The sequence below is a fragment of the Kogia breviceps genome, chromosome 8, assembly GCF_026419965.1.
Source record: "Kogia breviceps isolate mKogBre1 chromosome 8, mKogBre1 haplotype 1, whole genome shotgun sequence".
Taxonomy (NCBI): Eukaryota; Metazoa; Chordata; class Mammalia; order Artiodactyla; family Physeteridae; genus Kogia; species Kogia breviceps.
The window spans coordinates 5,370,215-5,391,316 of record NC_081317.1 but is presented as its reverse complement, the minus strand read 5'-3'; the positions used below and the strand labels follow the sequence as shown (position 1 = coordinate 5,391,316).

Here is a 21,102-nt window from a genome sequence, read left to right as displayed (position 1 = left end):
GGGAGAAAGCAGGTCAGGAGTCGTGAGCGGGGCGAGCAGGAGTTGGCCAAGGGAACGGGTCCAGGAGAGGAAGGTAGAGGGCAGAGAGGGCTCGCCGAGTCACAGAGGCCTTAAACCTGGCTGAGGAGCTGGGACGCCATCCTGGAGGCAGTGGGGCGTGTTGAAGGGTTTGATGCACGGGAATAAGGTGGTCAGATTCGCTGTTCTCGGGGACACCTATGTTGGCGAGCCCTCGAATGAGCTGAACAGCTATTGCCCCACTTCCCAGAGCCCAGGCCAGGGCAGGGGGAGGTGTGCGCGCCAGCGTCCCAGGGCGGCACACGGCCGAAGACCAGGCCCAGGGAAACAGGGCCTTGACCAGCGTGCAGAACTGTTAAAGGCTCAGGCGCTACCCACACATTTGCCAGGGTTTGCCAAAACAAAACAAGAGTAAAAGCACAAAATACACTAGATAGCAGTCCGGGAAAGGCTTGTTGGAAAACTTTAAAAAGAGGTCGAGTTTGCACTTGGGGAAACTGTAGCTCAGTAGCTGATGCTGTGCCATTATTTTCCGAACAACTGAAGAAGATGATTCTGGAGGAGGGACCCCCTGGAGCTCGGCGGTGTTTTTTTTTTTAATACCAGTACATCAGAATTATCTGGAAGTGGGTGCCTTCTAGAACATCCTTCTCTAATGATGTGTTATTAAGCTTTTTATTATACTTTTAATGATTTTTCCTAAGAACCTTATTAACTTGTGATCCCATAGTTCATTAAAGAAATTACAGAATATAGTTGCATAGGTTTCTGTGAATAGTCACTCCAAGTGGTAGCTAATTAGGGAAAAGGGACTGTGTCATTTTCTTTCTTTCTTTTTTTTTTTTAAATTAATTAATTTATTTTTGTCTTTGTTGCCGCGCGCGGGCTTTCTCTAGTTGCGGCGAGCAGGGGCTACTCTTCGTTGCGGTGCGTGGGCTTCTCATTGCAGTGGCTTCTCTTGCTGTGGAGCACGGGCTCTAGGCGCGCGGGCTTCAGTAGTTGTGGCTCGTGGACTCTAGAGCACAGGCTCAGTAGTTGTGGCGCACGGGCTTAGTTGCTCCGCGGCATGTGGGATCTTCCCGGACCAGGGCTCGAACCCGTGTCCCCTGCGTTGGCAGACGGATTCTTAACCACTGTGCCACCAGGGAAGTCCCAATGGACTGTGTCATTTTCTAGAGGTATATTAACCCAAAATAAGGTACTGAGCAACTGTTAAATAAATTATCCCTCCTTCCACCCCACCCTGCACAAAAAACATCTGTACGGTATGTTTCCCATTTGGCAAATAAGATGAGTATCAACATTTGGGGTGTTCATCTCCACTACAGACATTGAGAGTTTGAGTGGGTTCTAAATAGCAGTGATGGCTCATATTTATTGATTCTTACTACGTGCCTGAGGCTGAGTGCTTTGTGCTTTACATAGAGCATCTCGTTTAATCGTTCCAACCACCTTAAGAGAAGGCTACTGATATTACCACCATTTAAGGTTGAGAAAACTGAAGCAGGGAGAGGTTAAGTAACTGACCTAGCGTTAGTTACATGGCTAGCAGTGACAGAGCCAGGATTTGAACCCAGGCATCCTGCTCCAAAGCCCAGGTCTTTGTTTAAATTGTGACTCAGGTTCTGATTTCTCATATACCATGAGAAATATACATAAGCCACAGTTAGGCATTTTAAAAATCCCCTTTCCCCAACCCCCCGTTCACTTCCCTCACAGGCTGTAGCTACGACCGCCTCCCTCTTGGAAACTACTTGGGAAATCCTTGCAGTTCTGGCCCAGGCTTTCGTTGGTTCCGCCGGTTCTCACTGAGCCCCTCCTCGGGCCGGGCCTCCTTGTCCTGGGCGTTTGGTGTTGCGGGCCCGCAGCGGTCAGGACCAGACTCTCCTTAACCAGCACGGGAGCCGGAGCGAGGCCCTACTTTTATCCACCGCTGGGCCCTGTTACCCGAAGAGAAGAAAAGGAGCTCTAGGTTGGCCCCTAGGGGTGGGAGACTGGAGTGACAACGAAGGCGACCTGACGGGGACCGGCTAGTATGAATTTTGACACCGTCCAGCAGGTCGCAGGCGGGCACTCGCTCTGTTAAAGGCAGCGTGTGCCTCAGGGGACGTCAAGTACAAGAAGCCCCAAGTTTCAGATGAGCTGTGTAGCGAGTTTGTAAGTCAGTGCTCTTTCTTGAAACAGTTGTGTACGTAATCGAACTTGGAAAGGTCTACTGTTAATCTAATTGTGTTATTAAAATTGACTCACAAGCTCGCTGACCAATTTACTAAAATAGCAGAAATTAACACTGTTGAAAAACGTTAACACTTAGCACTGTACTCCATTCTTTACCTGTTTTTCCAATAGGTAATATATACAGATAGTTTCCTCTACCCTTGATTTTGGTGTCTTTCCAGAAACAGTCCACCGGCACGTATCTTTCTTATCCGTATGGCAGTGTGCTATAGACACTGCTGCTCTGTACCCTCTGTTGTTCACTTAAGGTGTCTTGGCAGCTATTCCTTGACAGTACGTGTAAGGTGGTCTTGGTTTTGTGTGGATATGTTGTAATATCTCACCAGCCTTCAGTATTGTCTTCTTTCCACTACTTTGCTGTCACAAGCAGTGCCCAGGGATCCTCCTGTTTGCACACGTGGGAGGGTGTCCTGTTAGGTCAGCTCAGGGTAGAACTGCTGGATCAAGGCTCGAACCAGTTTGCACTCCACCACTGGTGTGGAGGAGGTGCCTGTTTTCTCTGCCCTCACCAGCACAGTATGTTTTGGTTTGGGTCTTATGTTTGTTATTTTCCCCCGCAGGAAAAAAGGGCTCCAGGACAGCATGAACGCTGAGCTGTCGCACGCGGTGGCTCTCACTTCACGGCGGGACGGGGGCTGTGTGCTGGGGAGAGAGGCCACTGCCCTGTCGCAGTCGCTCGGCCAGCGGCTTCCCTTCTGGCCATGGAGCTAGATACGGCCACAGTACTGGGGGACCAGAGTCATGGGGGCTCCTCTGTGAGATTGTTTCCTGTGGACTTTTCACTTGAGCTTCAAGTCCCCCACCTGGTTGGTGAACCATCCGCCTTCCTCGGTCTAGCTCGGAAACTGCCCCATCTCTCCAGTGTGTGGACCCTGGTCGAGCTGATAGGTGCAGGGTGGCACTTCGCTGTGCTTGTAACCTTGCTCCCCTGACATGGGGTAAGAACCGGAAACATGTGGAAACTGATCTGACTTAGACACGAGCCCAGCACTGCGGCCAGGGGTCCCTGCTGAGAGGAGGCATGGAGAGCTCTAAAAGCTGTGCAGCAGCAGCGGGCCGCTGAGCCGTATTTTAAAATAGTGTTCTTGGGGCTTCCCTGGTGGCGCAGTGGTCGAGGGTCCGCCTGCCGATGCAGGGGACGCGGGTTCGTGCCCCGGTCCGGGAGGATCCCACGTGCCGCGCAGCGGCTGGGCCCGTGAGCCGTGGCCGCTGGGCCTGCGCGTCTGGAGCCTGTGCTCCGCGACAGGAGAGGCCACAGCAGTGAGAGGCCCGTGTACCGCGCAAAAAAAAAAAAAAAAAAAAGTGTTCTTTTTCATGCTGTAGAATTCCGACTCTTGGGGATGAGGCCAGTGAGCAAAAAGGACGAAGCGGGTTAGAAAACACCTGTGAGATGTTGAGTCTGGAAGAACGTATCTTTGAGAAAGACCAAAAAGCCAGCGTTAATTAAAGAACCAGCCTGTCTTCCATACAAGCAATATGTTTAGTCTGCTTCTCAGGAGTAGAGATCAACTGTGTTAATAATAATAAAAGTGAGTCCCACTGAGCGGGTGCTGACCGTGTTCTGGGCGCTGCGCTGGGCACCCTTTGTGCGCGCGGCGGATACCGCCGTGCTCTCCATTTGGTAGATGAGAAAACCAGTTCAGAGATAATCTGTTATCTATTATGTAGGTAACTTATCATGGTTCCACAGCAGCAGAGCTTGGTCAGTATAACTCACAATCGTCCTCTTAACCTCTGTGCCAGCCAAAGCATTCGTCCACATCTGGCCAGGCCAGTCAGTCCTCATGAGGAGAGGGCAGTTGACCCAACTCCCTCCTTCACAGACAAGACTGAGATTCACAGCTATTATTCAGAGCGTTGCCTTTGCCCTAATCATTCGGAATTACTTTTATTTTACTATGTAAATGGAAGAGTCCTCTTCAAAAAGATGATGGAAATTTTTAAAATAAAAGTAAAGGAATATAACAGGGATAGCATCAGGGATATTTCCAGTTTAACACAGCTAGAAATGTAGGATGCTGTTAGTAGTTTAAATTATAAAGTGAACCAGGTCTGATTCCAGCAGGGGGAGACAAGTTCACACTGATTGTGCTGAAAGAAAAAACAAGGAATTATTTATACTGTCCACACATCATGGGCGTGCGGTTCGTGTGCGTGTGTGTGTGTGAATGAAGAGAGAAAAGCAGAAGAGGGACGCCTTTGAAAGCCATAGTGTTCCTTTTGCATGTCCTTGCCTCTCAAGACCTAGAACGTGGTCCTTGTAGAAAAGAGTCAATAGCTGTAAGAGCAGTGTTATACAGGAAACCATTTCACTGTGCGAGTTTCATTATGTGGTGCTTTAAATCTAGAAAGCTTCATTTGAGAGCTACTTTTTGAACATATTGTTGGCAGAGCAAGATTCTTAAAGGCCCTGGTCCTTACGTGCACAGCACTGAACGCCCTCGTTCTGGCAGGCACTTGGCTCTCCGGCCGTTGACAGCAGCAGCGTGTCACCCTGGTAGGTGAGAGCACTCCACGCCAGAAACGGTACGGTGTGCTGAGCGCGTCCGGGAGCAGGGAGGACTCCGAAGAATTGAACAGCCAGTGAGGTGGCGGCAGGGATGTGTTCTTCGCCCGCCCGTGCAGCTTGACACAGAGACTACCCAAGATGGTTAGTTGACATTAGGAGCAGCTCACCATTTTTAAAGAGCAATAAACTGTGTCTGAGTTTCAGTCCCATCGAGCCCTAAGCTAAGTGATGGTGGGCTGACACATCTCCTCACTGGTCACGCTTCGCTTGTAAACATGATCGACCAAAGCAAGACGGCACTAAGTAAAGGGTGACCCGTCCTCTGGAAGTCTTCCCCACGTGCCAGGGTAGGAACCGGCTAGCCACAGTGAGTAGGACGCTTTAGCTCTTTGTTTCCCCAAGGGGCAGGTACAGTGTAAATAAAGCTCCACACGTAAAGTACAGTTGATAAAGCTTTTCTTGGGGAATCTAGCTTTCAAGACGCTCTCTCCCTGTCTCCCCTGCGGTCTTGCCCTTCAGACGGACTCAGACTCCATGTTGAAACTTGGAGGGTGGGGTCCTGCTTCCCTTGCTGGTTTTTGTAGCAACAGACTGTGTCACGTATCACCCACCCGCTTCTTGCTTTGATGGTCAGTTGAGAGGACAGTGGGTTCTTTACGTCAAAAAGAGGTTTACCCGACGTAAACCCACAGCCAGGCTCCTGAAAACAGAGCCGACAACAGCACTCCAGACTGATGCATGAGGAAATGCAGAAACATTAGCGCATTTGCTCTGGGCGTTTGCTGATATCTTTGTCACCCCTTGACATTTAAATACTGTGAACTTGCCTAAAACGTGATGTGTACTGATGACACTTGTGAAGCCGTCGTTAGGGGAGCTGCTGGTGAAGATTATTTTAGAATCTGTGAGTAATTGACCTGACAGGTAGCGGTGATTGCTTCACTGAGAGCCCCATGAGACCGCATTCTTAAGAAGTTGAACGTCCTCCTCTCTTTGTGCCGTATCTTGAGGCACCCTTCTTTGGCAGTGCTGTACGTCTTTTTGCGCCATCAAGGTCTCTTCTCCTAAATCAAGTACATTTCGGATTCTTCAAGTGATTTTTCTTTTTTTATATATTAAGCATTTGGGGAGGCCCTGGAAGCCAGCTGTTGCTTAGGGAAGTGGCACCAAGTTTGTGCGCTTTGCCTGTACACGTCTCCCTTGCTCCCCACACACCCCACGGGCGATGGAGACAAGTATAGTCTGCGCAGAGCCGCCGGGGCGAGTCGCCAGCACGTGCGGCCAGCCTCGGTGTAGTGTTCGGGGTGAGGGCTCCAGCGCTCAGCACTGAGGTGGAAAAGTCTTTGTGCCGTTGGGGCTGATGCTCGGGACGCCTTGGGACCTGTCCAGGGCGATGGCGTGGTTGAGACCGGTGGGCCGGGATGGCTGTTCGTGGAAGCTCCAGCTTGTGTTAACCGTTCAGGCCGTACTGCCCCACTTCAGTGCCTCCCTTGCCGAGATAATGTCATCGCTTCTTTTCTTCCTGCAGGAGGATACCATGGAGGTGGAAGAGTTCTTGAAAGAGGCCGCAGTGATGAAAGAGATCAAGCACCCCAATTTAGTGCAGTTACTCGGTGAGTGTGTGTGGCTCTGGAGAGAGGGCCTCTTAATTAAACCCTCTGGGGCGATACAGGTGCTGTTAGAGAAGAGGTGGGTGGCTCACTGCATTGAGCTTTCTCATTTGTACGTCTGTCCCCCAGCAGCATCCAGCCCTGGGTGAAAGGAGGCCTGTGTGGGAGGGGGGCGTGTGTGTGTCCGTCCGTGTGCCCACGTGAGCGCGGGAGAACGTTATTACTTTAAACTGATACCCAAAAGCAGTCAAATGCAAATCGGCATCTGAAACCTAAGAATTTCAAGAGTTCCTTCACGGGAGTGATTCTGTACGAAGACATCTCCAATTGCGGGGAGTCGGGGGTGGGCGGCGGGCGTTAAACTAACAGAGATTTCGTTTGTCTGATGTGGCCCGGCCTTTGCTTATGAACTCAGCGGCAGCCTCTTCCCGTTGAAGTTCACATTGGCTTGAGAGGAAGGAAAGAGCGGGGCCACGTCCCTCCCACGGGCACATAATCTCAACCCGCCAGTGCGTGGAACCATCTTAGAACTTGGGCCCAGGGCGCAGGGGCAGAGTCCGAATCCGTTTCGGAAGCCTTGTTCTTCAGGGCTCATCTTCTGTGATGTGCGTTCAGTCGGGAGCGGGGCGGCACCCTGAAGCCTTGTCTCGTTGGCAGGGGTGTGCACCCGGGAGCCCCCGTTCTATATAATCACTGAGTTCATGACCTATGGGAACCTGCTGGACTACCTGAGGGAGTGTAACCGGCAGGAGGTGGGCGCCGTGGTGCTGCTGTACATGGCCACCCAGATCTCTTCGGCCATGGAGTACCTGGAGAAGAAGAACTTCATCCACAGGTAGGAGGCCGGCCAGGCTGCCCCCCCGACAGCTCTGTGGGGCGCGGGCATCCTTCGACAAAAAGCCCCAACCCGCGAGGTCTTCTGGCTCAGCCTGTCACTTCAGTGCTGGCAGCTCATCGGAGCCCGGAGCACAGGCAGCCGCCGGGTTCCTGGCGCCGCCGGCTTCGGGCGCGCACCCGGGACTCAACGCAGCCCGGCCCGGCCCCTGGGCCGCCAGGGCGCTTCATCCCCAGGCTGAGAGGTATTGAATGTTTCGCTTCGAAGCGCTTCGGGCTAAGAGGGATATTGAATGAAGTTTATAAAAGGTGCCCCTTCTAATCCTCACGGCTCCCTCTGGAGTAGAGCGCTCATTGCTCCTCCAGGGCCGGGGTTCATCCGTTATGGCCTCTTCCCGGGAGCCGTTGGCATTGCTTTTACACAAGCGCTTGCTCAGTAACAGCCGTGCGTGGGTTTTGTTTCTGTGCTGCATGTTTTTCCTTCTCTTCATTATCATTTCATTCTCCACTTAACTTGCTGTCATCTGGTTCAGGGATGTTTCCACGATTGTCAGAATTGTGTATACGTGGTTCTGAATTAAGCGTCTTCGCTGCTTTAAAGCCTGGAGTGTTTTGACCTTCAAGTGTGCCACAGTTATCTTGGTCTTTGCATTCTTTGCTGGTGGAAATGGCTTCCTAGCAAAGGGACGGCCTCTGCAGGACGGAGTCTGATGGGCTTTGCCGGAGTCTTCTACACAAGACGTTCTCCCGCCACCATGGTGACCTTTCCTACCCAATTAACTCAAGTGTGAGAACCGTACAGGAGACTTCATAGTGAGGAGTAAGAGTAGCATGTGTGAAATGCTGGCGGCTCCTTGTAAGACAGATTTTCTCTGCTCCGTGAGAGCCTGCTTCAGATGCTCCTGTCACTCAAGAAAGAGCACCCTCTGAGGCTGCAGATTGAGATTTCTTGACTCCTGGTTTGCCTTGCACGACTAGGTTCGTTCTCTCTTCATTCAAGCAAACTTTAAGTGCTTTACCAAAATCCGATTAGGCGCAGCTCTCCTGTATTGCCTTCCCCTCTGATGGCTGATGAGCAGGCTGGCTACGCAGCCATCGCCTTAAGCTGGTGCATCTTCTCATCCCTCATTCCAGTTTGCCTTGCGATTTCATGGTTAATGTCCGTGAACCAAAGATTAGACTCCTGCTTCCCAGGGAGAATCGGGAGGCGAGAGGAAGCTGATTACACAGGAGAGAATTTATAGGACACATTTGGATAAGCATCAGGAAGAAATGGGACAGTGGGAAATACGTTTGGGTAAAGGATGCCGTGGGCTTTTTTTTAAATTTTGTCCTATCAAGTCTGAATAGGACAAGCGAGACTCAGTCTGATGTAAGTTTCTCGAGATCGAGACCTGGCCTGTGCGTTTGTGCCCCGTGCCTGGCACAGAGCAGTAATAACTGAACAGACGCGTAGATGACGCTGTTCCCCGGGCATCAGTCGAAGTGCTTTACCTATTAATTCACTACCACTCACAACCACCCTAAGAAGTAAGCGCCGTCATTATCACCTTCATTTTATGGCTGGCGTAACTGAATCCGAGGGTGATTAACTTGCTCCAGGTCATGGGGCCAGGGAGCCTGCTGCCTGTGCCACCCTCTACGCGTGGGAGCACGGTGGGTGCTGAGGGACGGGCGCTGCTCCCCAGGGGGCCCGGACTCCATTTTCCCATTGACGGTATTGCGCCTTTATAGACAACGGTGGTGGACTTGTGAAGCTGGAAAGCTGGCCGGGAACTCTCACAGATGAACTCTTTCCTTTCCCAGAGATCTTGCTGCCCGAAACTGCCTGGTAGGGGAAAACCACTTGGTGAAGGTGGCTGATTTCGGCCTGAGCAGGTTAATGACAGGGGACACCTACACAGCCCACGCCGGGGCCAAGTTCCCCATCAAGTGGACGGCACCTGAAAGCCTGGCCTACAACAAGTTCTCCATCAAGTCGGACGTCTGGGGTAAGGGCTGCTGCTCCGGTTTTGTCCTCGCCCGTGCAGACTGGGGCTGTTTCCCTGTTTTTCTTTCTCTCCTTGCTTTTTCACTTCCTCTTTCTTGCTCTTTCATTTCTTTTTCACTACTTAATTCTCTTTCTTACTTCTTCATTTAAAAATCTTTTCTCCCCCGTTTTCTGTCCAAAATGAAGTAAAAGTGAGCTTTTTTCTTCCAAAATAATTCAGATTAAGTTTTTTTCCCCACTCACCATCTTTATGTCTTCACTCTTAGTTTGCCGCCTAGGTTTGCAGGGGCGGCCGGACCACCCTGCAGGCACCCGGACTCTTCCTCTGTGGAGGGAATGCTGGATAGTTTGGTTTGGGATTCAGATAGAATATTACCATCTGAAGCCTCGTGTAACAGTATTTTATTTTTACTTTTTTGAAAAGAACTTTCTATTATGCCAGTTGTAAGCATATACACTAAAGAAGACAGAGTGGCCTAGCGCGCCCCAGGCGCCCATCACCCAGCTTTGCAGGCCTCACCTCGTGGTGCCGCTCAGCCTGTACACCTGCCCGGCCCCGCCCCCGGCCCCGCCCCCGGCCCCGCCCCCGCCCCTTGTTATTTCAAAGCACATCCCAGACAGCATAATATCTTGTCGGTGAATATTTCATGTAAGTCTCTTAAAGATGACTTTTTTATTTGTATAACCACAAGTTGAGATTAATTTCTGAATATTATCAAATATCTAGTCAGTGTTCAAATTTCCAATGAAATCATAGAAGTCATGCTTTTTTTTCTTTTTTAAAAAAATATTTATTTACTTTTGGCTGCGTTGGGTCTTCGTTTCTGTGCGAGGGCTTCCTCTAGTTGTGGCGAGCGGGGGCCCCTCTTCATCGCGGTGCGCGGGCCTCTCACTGTCGCGGCCTCTCTTGTTGCGGAGCACAGGCTCCAGACGCGCAGGCTCAGTAGTTGTGGCTCACGGGCCTAGTTGCTCCGTGGCATGTAGGATCTTCCCGAACCAGGGCTCGAACCTGTGTCCCCCACGTTGGCAGGCAGATTGTCAACCACTGCGCCACCAGGGAAGCCCTTTTTTTTTTTTTAAACAGTATGTTTGAATTGGGATGGAAGTAGGAATCTCACAGTGCTATTAGTTGACAGTGGCCCTTAGGTCTCCTCTACAGTGTAAATTCCTTCTTTATCCCTCTGCGTCCCTTGCTAGTTACTTGTTGAAGAAATCCCGGCATTTGTCCTTTAAAGTCTCCCACACTCTGGCTTCTGCTCACGGTGCCCCTGTGGTGACATTTGTCATGTTCTTCAGTCTTCACTCTCCCTAGAAAATGGGTATTTGGATCGAGACAGCTTGATCACATTCAAGTTTGACTTGTTTTTCTTTTAGCAAGAGCACTTCATAGGAAGGGGTGTACAGTTTCATCAGTAGGCCCATAACTCTTGATTTTCTCTCTCTGTCTAGATCTGCTGATTTATTAGGGGTTGCCAAATGATAATTCTCTAATCCTCATTCCTTATGCATTTATTAGCTCAATACTTCTATAAGAAGAAACTTCTCCCCTACTGTTTGCTTATCGTAGAGGGTACAGTTCATACAGGAAAGATAGGATAAATGTTTGCTTCCTTGCCATTATTTACCGGTTTCCACGATAACACATTGGTTTCCGAATACCCTCCAATGGTGACCAGGTGTTTGTTGTTTGTCTTTTGTGATATTATTCTAGGCTCTTGGATTTAAATATATTTGAGTATATTATTGATTAATCCACTGCGGTTGTTTTTTAAATTGATATTCAGATTGTCTCATCTTTGGCCAGTGGGGCCTTCACATTGTTCCTGGTCCTTTTGACAAAACTCTGTGGTCTTCTATAGCATCTCTGCTATCCGGAGTGATAAAATAGTCCAGGTTCATTCTCTGCCCCAGACCTGAATCACCTGTTTCTCCAAGGAGTTCTGGTTCCTTAATGGGACCTGGAATTTCAAAGATTCTATAAGATTTTAATGAAATTTTTGGAGTTGGAAGGGCCCTGAGAGGTAATGTCTTGTACCCGGAAAGGAGAGGCGGCTTGTCTTAGGCACGTGGCCAGTGGCTCACAGAGCCGTGAGTAGTAATGGCCTCCTCAATTCCAGTCCTAGGTTCCTTCCACCACATTTCCCAACAAGATGCCGAGGCTACCTGAAAGACCCTGGAGGGGCTGATCAACGCAGGCCCCTTCTCTCCTTCTGTTTTAGTTGGTGGGAGTGAGTAAACGGAAAGCCTCGTTCTGTCCTGTTCTATCCGGGGCTGTTGGTATTTAAGAGCCGGGTAAAACGTCAGTCTCTGACCTGCTTCTGAGGGTGTAACTTCTGATGTCTGCTGCACAGTTAAGCAGTTTTAAATGCAGTGTAGTTAAATCTTACACAACTTGAACGATCCTGCTCTTTCTTTTTTCTTTTAGCGTTTGGAGTGTTGCTTTGGGAAATTGCTACCTACGGCATGTCACCTTACCCAGGAATTGACCTGTCCCAGGTGTACGAGCTCCTAGAGAAGGACTACCGCATGGAGCGCCCGGAAGGCTGCCCGGAGAAGGTCTACGAGCTCATGCGCGCATGTGAGCCTCCCCCGCTGCTTCTAGAAGCCTCTGTGGGCACTTTCCCTATACCCAGGGTGGGAGGAAGTGTGTAAGGTTAAAAGATCGAAGTAATCCACTTCCTCTCTTCATTCCCCTTCTTCAGAAGCAACCGATGTAACACTTTGCTACCTTTTTTTTTTCCCACTTTTTTCAGTATGCCTTTATTTACCCATAGTATTTTATGTGTGAGTGTTTTTTGTTTGTTTTTAATGCAAGACTGAGATTGATAGATACCAAACCTGGGTTTCTTATTAATAAATACAAATTTCTGGTATAGTAGGCAAATATTCCAGGTGACTTTTATCCACTCATTTTTGTTTGTTTGTTTGTTTTTTCCCTGCGGTACACGGGCCTCTCACTGTCGTGGCCTCTCCCGTTGTGGAGCACAGGCTCCGGACGCGCAGGCTCAGCGGCCGTGGCTCACGGGCCCAGCCGCTCCGCGGCACGTGGGATCTTCCCGGACCGGGGCACGAACCCGCGTCCCCTGCATCGGCAGGCGGACTCTCAACCACTGCGCCGCCAGGGAAGCCCTATCCACTCTCGTTTTTTAATGTATATGTATAAAAATTTATTCCCTCAACTTTTTTTTTGTTTGTTTTTTGCACTTAGCAGTTTAACAGGCATGTCTTTCCATGTCCGTAATTTAGAGCTTGTGCTCTTTGTCTCTCTAGCTCTCTCTCCCGCTTTCTCGCCTCGTGTCTTTCTTTATATAGCTGACTGGCATCTGTTACATGATTGATTCATCCATCCAGTCCTCTTTTGATGAACATTTGTTTGATTTTTGCCATTATGAACAAGACGGGAACCGGCACCCTCATATATACTTACCTCTGTGCATATTATGCTAGTACTTACAGAGTTGAACTGTCGGTTCAGAGAGCCACGTGCATTTTAAGTTTTGATTGTCTCAAACTGTTTTCCCAAAAAGTTTATGTGAATTTGTATTCTCACCAGAAACATGTGAGAGGGACCCTACGTCCTCACCTACACTGGGCTTATCAGTCAGTCCTTAATCCTCATTTTAATCTCGTTTTAATTAGCACATCTTTACTGATGAGGGATTCGGACTTCGATAAGCATGAAGTAAGGGTGAGATAGGAAGCAGGCTACTTGGTTGAGTAATTTTCCGCATTTGCTGGAGGCAGGTTGGGAAGAATATATCTGCAAACGTAGTTGTTGCTGTCAGCGTGTCCCTGGGATTTTATAATCCATATTCCTGCCAGTATCTAAAGTCTTTCCAAATTCTTATCGTCTGCAACAGGGCACAGTGGCATTCGTCACTTTGACTTGTCATAGCAAAAGATGGTTAGCAGGATTGGAATGCTGCTTTAATTTCCAGGCTTTTCCTTGAGAATTTCTCATCCCCTGCTTGTTAGCAAGGCCTCATGGGTAGTCTGACTTGGGTCTCATCTGTCCAGGTTGGCAGTGGAATCCCTGTGACCGGCCCTCCTTCGCTGAAATCCACCAAGCCTTTGAGACAATGTTCCAGGAATCCAGCATATCAGATGGTAAAGTGCTGGTCCTTAGGGTGCCTGCAGTGCGGAGAGAGGTTGGGATGGGAGGGGCGGCCGTGTGGGACCCCAGCCCAGTCCTTGAGTCCACTTCCTGCTAGAGTGCATGGGCCAGCAGCTTACCTGAGACCAGAAAGCTAGGCAGCGGGTGGCCGTCTGTCTCTTGCAGCCAGGGTTCTGAAAACTGCTCAAGTACTGTTTCCTCAGGATGTGTATCTCTTTTCTGTAACTGTGTGTAGATGACTACTCTTGTCTTAAAAAGAAAAAGAAAACCAACATACCAAAGTGACGTCGTTACTGATGACTGCTGGTTTTGTTGTTGATTTTTTTGGTGGTTCTTAGAAGTGGAAAAGGAATTGGGGAAGAAAGGCATGCGAGGGGTTGCAGGCACTCTGCTGCAGGCCCCAGAGCTGCCCACCAAGACGAGAACCTCCAGGAGAGCTGCCGAACACAAAGACGCCCCCGACGTGCCCGAGATGCCCCACTCCAAGGGCCCAGGAGAGACCGGTACGTCCTCGCCACCCGCACCCGCCTGAAGCCTGGGGGAGTCAACCCTCAGGGCCAGTGCAGGCAGATGGGAAGCAGTGAGCAGAAACTGCACAGACAGACAGGCAGACCCCGTGTTAGTGGTCCAGCTTCGGAAAGAGGAAGGTTCTCCTTTTCCCACCGCCACCCCCTGCCCCATCATTGAGGAGCCGTTGGCTTAGGCAGTGGTGCTTATGAAACCTACTAAGAACAAACCCACTTTTTCAGGTATTATTCGCAGCATTTGTGGTTGCTCTTGTGGCAGATGCAGCAATAATAACATTGAACCAAACGAAGAGCAGCTCGTTGTGAAAGCACTGATTTGAAAAACTCACTGGCACTGATGGAGCCAGGGGACACCTGTGGAGAGCTGGGGAGCTGGTGTCCCCTCGTGGTCTCTGAGAAGAGACTGTTTCTGGTGCTGTTCCCTAGACTAGCGAGGGCAGTGGGAGTGGTGAAAAAGGGCTCTTGAGATGTTATCCGGAGTAACGTTAGTAAACACTGATCCGGTGCTTCCTATGTGCCGGGCTTGACTCTGAGCGAGACTGTTATGATTTAGCAGTTCCTCCAACAAAAAAAAAAAAAAAAAAAAGAAAAGAAAAGAAAAGAAAGAAAGAAAGAAAAAGAAAAAATACAGAAGCCTCGGTTCTACAGCAGACCAACTGAATGGGGGTGTCTGAGGTGGGCCCGGCATCTGGGTGATGCTGAGACGGACCGCACGTTGGGTGAATGGGAAGGGGCAGGACAGAGCCAGGCTCTGTAGACCCCATGGTTCCCAATTTTTTTTCATCATGTACCCATATTAATTCTTAAAAGTTGAGGGTGGGAGGGAAGGAGACAGAAGAGGGAAGAGAGATGGGGACATATGCATATGTATAACTGATTCACTTCATTATAAAGCAGAAACGAACACACCATTGTAAAGCAATTCTACTCCAATAAAGATGTTAAAAAAAAAAAAGTTGAGTGTGCAGGTCTTATACATAGGGATGTGTATGTACTACTGCACAGACACGTATACCATAAAATATAGCAAAAATATAGACACTTGAAAGGTTTACATAAGAAATGAATCTAAGTTAGAGTGCGTTCTTGCTGCGCCCTTGGACCGTCTTGCTCACCCCGCTTTGATAGCATGTAGACTATCCAGAATCTGGCCCCTGCGTCCTTCTGTTAGCGGTCCTGATTTCAGGTCGTGGAACGGTGTGGGGAGGAGAGGCTGCTGTGAAAAATTGCGGCTTATTAAAAGCCCACTGATTGATAAGCAATCGTGTTCATTTATGCCCATCAGTATTCATCTGAGAGGTATTTTGATACGTAGTCTCATGGTGAGCCAAGAGTGTCAATTAGCTCTTCAGCCCTGAAACAGAGCTGTGCATAATTCATTAGAATTTCACTTTCTTCACCTTCTTCCGCTGGATGAAGGTTCGGGGAGGCCCTTGGCTCCCCCTGATTCAGAAGCCCTGTGTGCTGCCTGGCGTCCGCACAAAGGCCCCCGCTACCTCAGCTTTGAGTTACAGGGCGCTGACGGCAACCGCGCTCGCAGCTGCCCTCGGAGGGAGAGTTCTGTCGTTCACTCGCGGGGAGCTTGGCAACAGCAGAAAAATTTCTTAGAAGCTATTATTCATATTTCAAGAACGCCCATTTAAAAATTTTGAAAGGTCACCCATCTCGTTTCCTGTCCCTGCACCCTGTGGTGTGTGGCCCCTTCCCTCCTGAGCATCCTCGTGGGGGCCTCCAGCGGCTGACGGGTCTGAGAGGCACAGGTTCTGACCCTGTGCTTGGCCTTGTCCTGCTTTGTACTCTCCAGATAGTGGTGTTGAGGGGACTCTGCTACTTTAAAGGAAACCAGCAAAGAGATGAGGGGACTGGGGGTGTCCCCACTTTTTGCTGTGCTGTCTTCAAGGAGAAGAGACCTAAGCTTTTCCTAATAATACCAACAACAGTGACAGCAGTTACCAAGAAATTTCGTGCCAAGAGCTGTGACGGCCTCACGTTCGTCATCGCGTTACGTTCTCACAGCGGCGCTGTGGATGGGTTTAACGTCCTGCGTGTTGTAGATGAGACGGCCGAGCAGAGAACTAACGCGCCGGGCGGCTGGCAGGAGGACCGCAGGCAGGCCTCTCAGAGCCCAGCGCCCAGACCCGTGGCTGCTCTCTAGGAACAGGCCGGCCCGTCCAGGCAGGTTCCCTGCTCTCTCAGTCGCCTTTGGCCTGGAGTCATTAAACTCTTCCCCATGTGTTTCAGATCCTCTGGACCACGAGCCTGCTGTGTCTCCATTGCTCCCCCGGAAAGAACGAGGTCCTCAGGATGGTGGCCTAAATGAAGACGAGCGCCTTCTCCCCAAAGACAAGAAGACCAACTTGTTCAGTGCCTTGATCAAGAAGAAGAAGAAAACAGCCCCAACCCCTCCCAAACGCAGCAGCTCCTTCCGGGAGATGGACGGCCAGCCAGAGCGCAAGGGGGCCCCTGAGGAAGAAGGCCGAGACATCAGCAACGGGGCGCCGGCGCTCGCGCCCACGGACGCAGCCGAGCCAGCCAAGTCCCTAAAGCCCAGCAGCGGGGCTGGCGTCCCCAATGGAGCCTTCCGGGAGTCAGGGGGTACAGGCTTCCGGTCGCCCCACCTGTGGAAAAAGTCCAGCACGCTGACCAGCAGCCGCTTAGCAGCCAGCGAGGAGGAGGGCGGCGGCAGCGCCAGCAAGCGCTTCCTGCGGTCCTGCTCCGCCTCCTGCGTGCCCCACGGGGCCCGGGACACCGAGTGGCGGTCGGTCACGCTGCCTCGGGATCTGCAGTCCACGGGAAGACAGTTTGACTCGTCCACGTTTGGAGGGCACAAGAGTGAGAAGCCAGCTCTGCCTCGGAAGCGGGCAAGCGAGAACAGGTCCGACCAGGCGACCAGAGGCACGACGGGCACGCCCCCACCCAGGCTGGTGAAGAAGACCGAGGAGGCGGCCGACGAGGTCTTCAAAGACGCGGCCGAGTCCAGCCCGGGCTCCAGCCCTCCCAGCCTGACCCCCAAACTCCTCCGTAGGCAGGTTGTGGTCACGCCTTCCTCTAGCCTTGCCCACAAGGACGAGGCTGGGAAGTCCGGGGCCTCGGGGGCGCCTGCTGAGCCGGTGCCCCCCGCCAGCAGGGCGGCGCCGGGTGCTTCTGGAGGGACCGGCAAGGCCCCTGCCGAGGAGTCCAGAGTGAGGAGGCCCAAGCCCTCCTCCGAGTCCCCAGGGAGAGACAAGGGGAAGTTGTCCAAGCTCAAACCCGCCCCGCCGCCCCCGCCTCCAGCCTCCGTTGGGAAAGCCGGGAAGGCCTCCCAGAGCCCGAGCCAGGAAGCAGCCGGGGAGACAGGTGCCAGTGGGAAAGCAAAACCCACGGCTCTGGTTGTGGATGCTGTGAACAGCGACACTGCCAAACCCAGCCAGCCGGGAGAGGGCGTCAGGAAGCCCGCGCTCCCGTCCATGCCAAAGCCCCAGTCGTCCGCCAAGCCAGCGGGGACCCCGACCAGCCCAGCCCCTGCGCCCTCCGCGTTGCCGTCAGCATCCTCTGCCCTGGCAGGGGACCAGCCGTCCTCCACTGCCTTCATCCCTCTCATATCGACCCGCGTGTCTCTTCGGAAAACCCGCCAGCCTCCGGAGCGGATTGCCAGTGGCGCCATCACCAAGGGCATGGTCCTGGACGGCACCGAGGCCCTGTGCCTGGCCATCTCCAAGAACTCTGAGCAGATGGCCAGCCACAGCGCCGTGCTGGAAGCCGGCAAAAACCTCTACACGTTCTGTGTGAGCTATGTGGACTCCATCCAGCAAATGAGGAACAAATTCGCCTTCCGCGAGGCCATCAACAAACTGGAGAATAATCTTCGGGAGCTTCAGATCTGCCCGGCGACAGCAGGGGGTGGCCCGGCGGCCACCCAGGACTTCAGCAAACTCCTCAGCTCCGTGAAAGAGATCAGTGACATCGTACAGAGGTAGCAGAAGCCGGGCGCCGGGAGCCTGCAGCGCGTGAGGGCCCCCCCCGTGCCCGTGACGGTGGCTGAGAGAGGACCGGCGAGCTGGGGCCTGGGCCCGGGAGCTTGGCGCCGGGCAGAGCTGAGGCTGCCGTGGAGTGCAGCCCTACTACCTATGCCACGGCCCCGCTGTTCTCCTGCACTTGCCTTCCCCTCAGCCCGGGCTCCCTGAGCCATCTGTCCGAGTTCTATCTGTGGAGTTCCTGCTCTGTGGACTGCACGCCAGCCTCTTTCCCACATCGCGCTTCAAAACTGAGCTCTCGGGGGCAGGTGGGAAGGCAGATGAGCGCCTCCTTTTCATCCGTCTTTCTGGAGGACCTCCCCTGGCTATGCCTTCACCTCCATTTCACCCCAAGAACGAGTACCCTGCCTGGGAGCTGGGTCACCAAGGCCTTGGGAACTGTCACCTCCACTCACCCCGCGCAGAGAGGTGGTGCCCTCATCTTCCTCGCGCCTCCTGTGCCGAAGACAACGTTTCCAGAGCTGCATCTTGGGAAGCGCTGCCAGCTGGCCACCCTGCCCTCCACTGCTGCCGCGGGCTGGTGCCCTCACCATTTCCTCACGTGAAGGACAGCTCTTGATTTGGGGGGTAAAACAGGGTGCTAAAACCAACCAGCGTCCGGGTGCCGGGACAGGTGGGGAAGCCGAGAAGGCCCGTGATGTGGGAGAAGCTCCTTGTCATCCGCTCTCTCCGAGTCCTCAGAGCCCAGTTCCCGGCTCTCTCGTGACACGCACTGCTAATCCTGGATAGAAAGCTTGAGTCTGAAGGGTAGCAGGGTCGCTGGTCAGCGTACGGGGTGGGGGGGGGGCTCCAGAGGTGGGAGGCGGGGCGGTGGGGGAGCAGCTGCTGCCGAGGGAGCCCGGGGCTGGGCCGGTCTGCAGTGAGCACAGGGCTACCTTCCTTCCGAATTTCCAGGTGCCCTGAAGAGGCGCTTGGTCTCGCTTTCCGATTGATCTCTTTCCGCTCTGTTGTCCTCCTCTGAGGCAGAGCAGGTACCTGCAGGGCTCTCTCCCTGGTGGCAAGCCAGTCTTCAGCTTTCTGGAGTTCCTGAAGCCTTTCAGAACTCGGCCCTCAGCACGGCTGCCTCCGATACAGAAGGAGCTGCCACTGGGCGCCAGTGCGCGCAAAGGAGGAAAGGGGCTGGAGCACCAAAGCCCAGCCAGCGTCGGCTGCACCCTGACGGGCACATGTCTTATTTAATTACCGCGGGCAACGCTTAACCTAATGTTTCGGTTGGGCTCATCAGGGATGAAGAAAACCACGAACCCCCAGGAAGGGTCTCAGAGAGCAGCGTAATCTCCCCCAGGCTGTCCAGGACCAGGCTCGTAGGGCAGGAGCCCGGTGTCCTTGACCTTGACCTAGAGTGGCTGCTGAAGAACAGGCTGACGGGCACCTGTCTGGGCCTCGCCGCGTTCAGGAGCGCCCCCTGGAGAAACCAGGAGGAAACCACCTTCCGCTCCCCAGGCCTCCCAGGGCCCGCGTGACCTGCACAGGCCCGATTTTTACGCTCATCACCTGAATTCGTATTTTATTTCTCTGGTAGAGGTGGTGTCCCCCGAGTCGTTTTATGCTGTTTTCACAGCACGTCACCTCTTTGCCCCCCAGACTGCTGTGCTACACAGACCGAGGGAGGTGCCAGAACACCGCCAGTGGCCTTGCAGACAAAGCAAAAACAAAGCCCGCCCAGGTTCCCTCCACCGCCTGTTTCTGTGAGGTACTGGTCTCTTCTTGTTCACATGATGTGCCACTATATTTTGCATTTATACTTTGGTATTACACTCTTTTTATAGACTTGCTCTTTTATAAATGACGTGTAAATAGTTTTCCACCGTCCTCCCTTCCGGAATGCCTATGGTGTCTTTTTTTTTTTTTTTTTTTTTCAGTCCAATACATTTTGTTTCTGTATGTGACTCTGTTATTTGAATCCACGTCTCTCCTCCGTAGTATTTTTTAAATAAATGTTTACAACACTAGCACGTGGGCAGGTTGCTTTGGTCTGCGGTTCCTCCCTGTTGCTCGGAGCCGTGGCGAGCGTGTGGGCAGGGAAGGAGTCGGGCTTTCCTGAAGGGGCCGGGGTCTCCGTGTTGGGTCTTACAGAGTAGAACGATCCCGCATCGGCCGTCTCACAAGCCTGTCCTCAGGCCCTTCCTGTGCCCTTGACACCTACCTGCCAGCAGCCTGGCTCTTGGCGGCGGCACCGAGAGTGGGGCTGTGCCACTTGTCAGGCCGTCACGGCGTCACTGAAATGGGGGAAGGAGGTCACGTCCCGGATTCCTCTCTGGCCTGTAAGGGTTAATCCCTCCCCGAGTGCATTCTTTCTCTTTACCTTTGAACTCACTTTCCGCCACTGTCATCAGTCCCCGGAGCACCCCTCGCTTGTGTCCCACGCACCGGCCATCTTATTTCTTGGCGTGGATGAGGAAGAGCAGGGTGTGCTGGCCCCGGGCCGAGCTGCGACCTCTCCCAAGGGGACCGTCGAGGAGGGCGCTGACGAGCCCTCGTCCTGGTCTCCACTTAACGCCAGCTGGCAGCTCGGAAAGTGGAAGTCGGGGGGAGTGAGTAGCACCCTCTGATAATGATAATGATTAAGCCAGCAGCCTTGTCAGAGGATACAGTTCCCGTCCACCAAAGCACATTGAAGAGCACGGTCCAGTGAAGCCTCTTCCCCGGGGACCTCGGCAGCGGGCTGGGCTGCACATCCGGCGGCGCGCTCGAGCCGGAGCTGCCGACGGCCCCCGGGACCCATGTCTTCCCTCGCCTCCCAGAGGCGGGACCCAGGCCCAGGCCGCAGAGTCTGTTAGTGGCTGAACCATCACTTGACGCCAGGCCTCCCGAGTTGCAGGGCTTTTCCACAGGCAGCGCGCTCTTCCCTTGAGTGACGGCCCGCAATCTGAAAGGCGTAGAGCGGTTATGCTGACAGCCACCCTGGCGTGAGGCCCCGCCACGGCATCCTCACCGCGGCCTCTTGGGCAGGGTGCGTCGTCCCGTTTTCCCCACGCCCTGTGACTGGAGTTTTCTTGTCCGGCCACAGCTCACACGCGGTGAGGCCAGGACGCAGCCTCGTATACACGCTAGCCACCTTGGCGGCCGTTCCGGTGAGAAATAAGGGTCTTAGAAGACTCTTCTCCGAAGTGAGAATCTTCCATGAATGTCACCCGAGCCCAAGAAAATTACTTGGGTCTAGCCATTCTAGGACAGTGGTCCTTAACCTTTTGTAGGTCCCAGCAGCCCTTGAAGACCAAATGAGGACTGCGGATTTAGCCCCAGGAA

The 21,102-nt window shown here is 52.7% G+C and overlaps 1 protein-coding gene across 5 annotated transcripts in view; it reads left to right on the top strand.

Annotated features, from left to right (window-relative positions):
- ABL1 (ABL proto-oncogene 1, non-receptor tyrosine kinase) overlaps positions 1-19,805 on the top strand; it is a 133,732-nt gene extending 113,927 nt beyond the window's left edge. For 3 of the 5 annotated variants that reach the window (XM_059072529.2, XM_059072527.2, XM_059072528.2), the window contains 7 exons: positions 6,294-6,378; positions 7,033-7,210; positions 9,016-9,200; positions 11,625-11,777; positions 13,217-13,306; positions 13,652-13,816; positions 16,082-19,805. In XM_059072529.2, coding sequence (XP_058928512.1) covers positions 6,294-6,378; positions 7,033-7,210; positions 9,016-9,200; positions 11,625-11,777; positions 13,217-13,306; positions 13,652-13,816; positions 16,082-17,796 — 2,571 coding nt within the window. In that variant the 3' untranslated portion in view covers positions 17,797-19,805. The other 2 variants (XM_067040466.1, XM_067040467.1) reach the window with 2 other exon arrangements.
- The last annotated feature ends 1,297 nt before the right edge of the window (positions 19,806-21,102 follow it).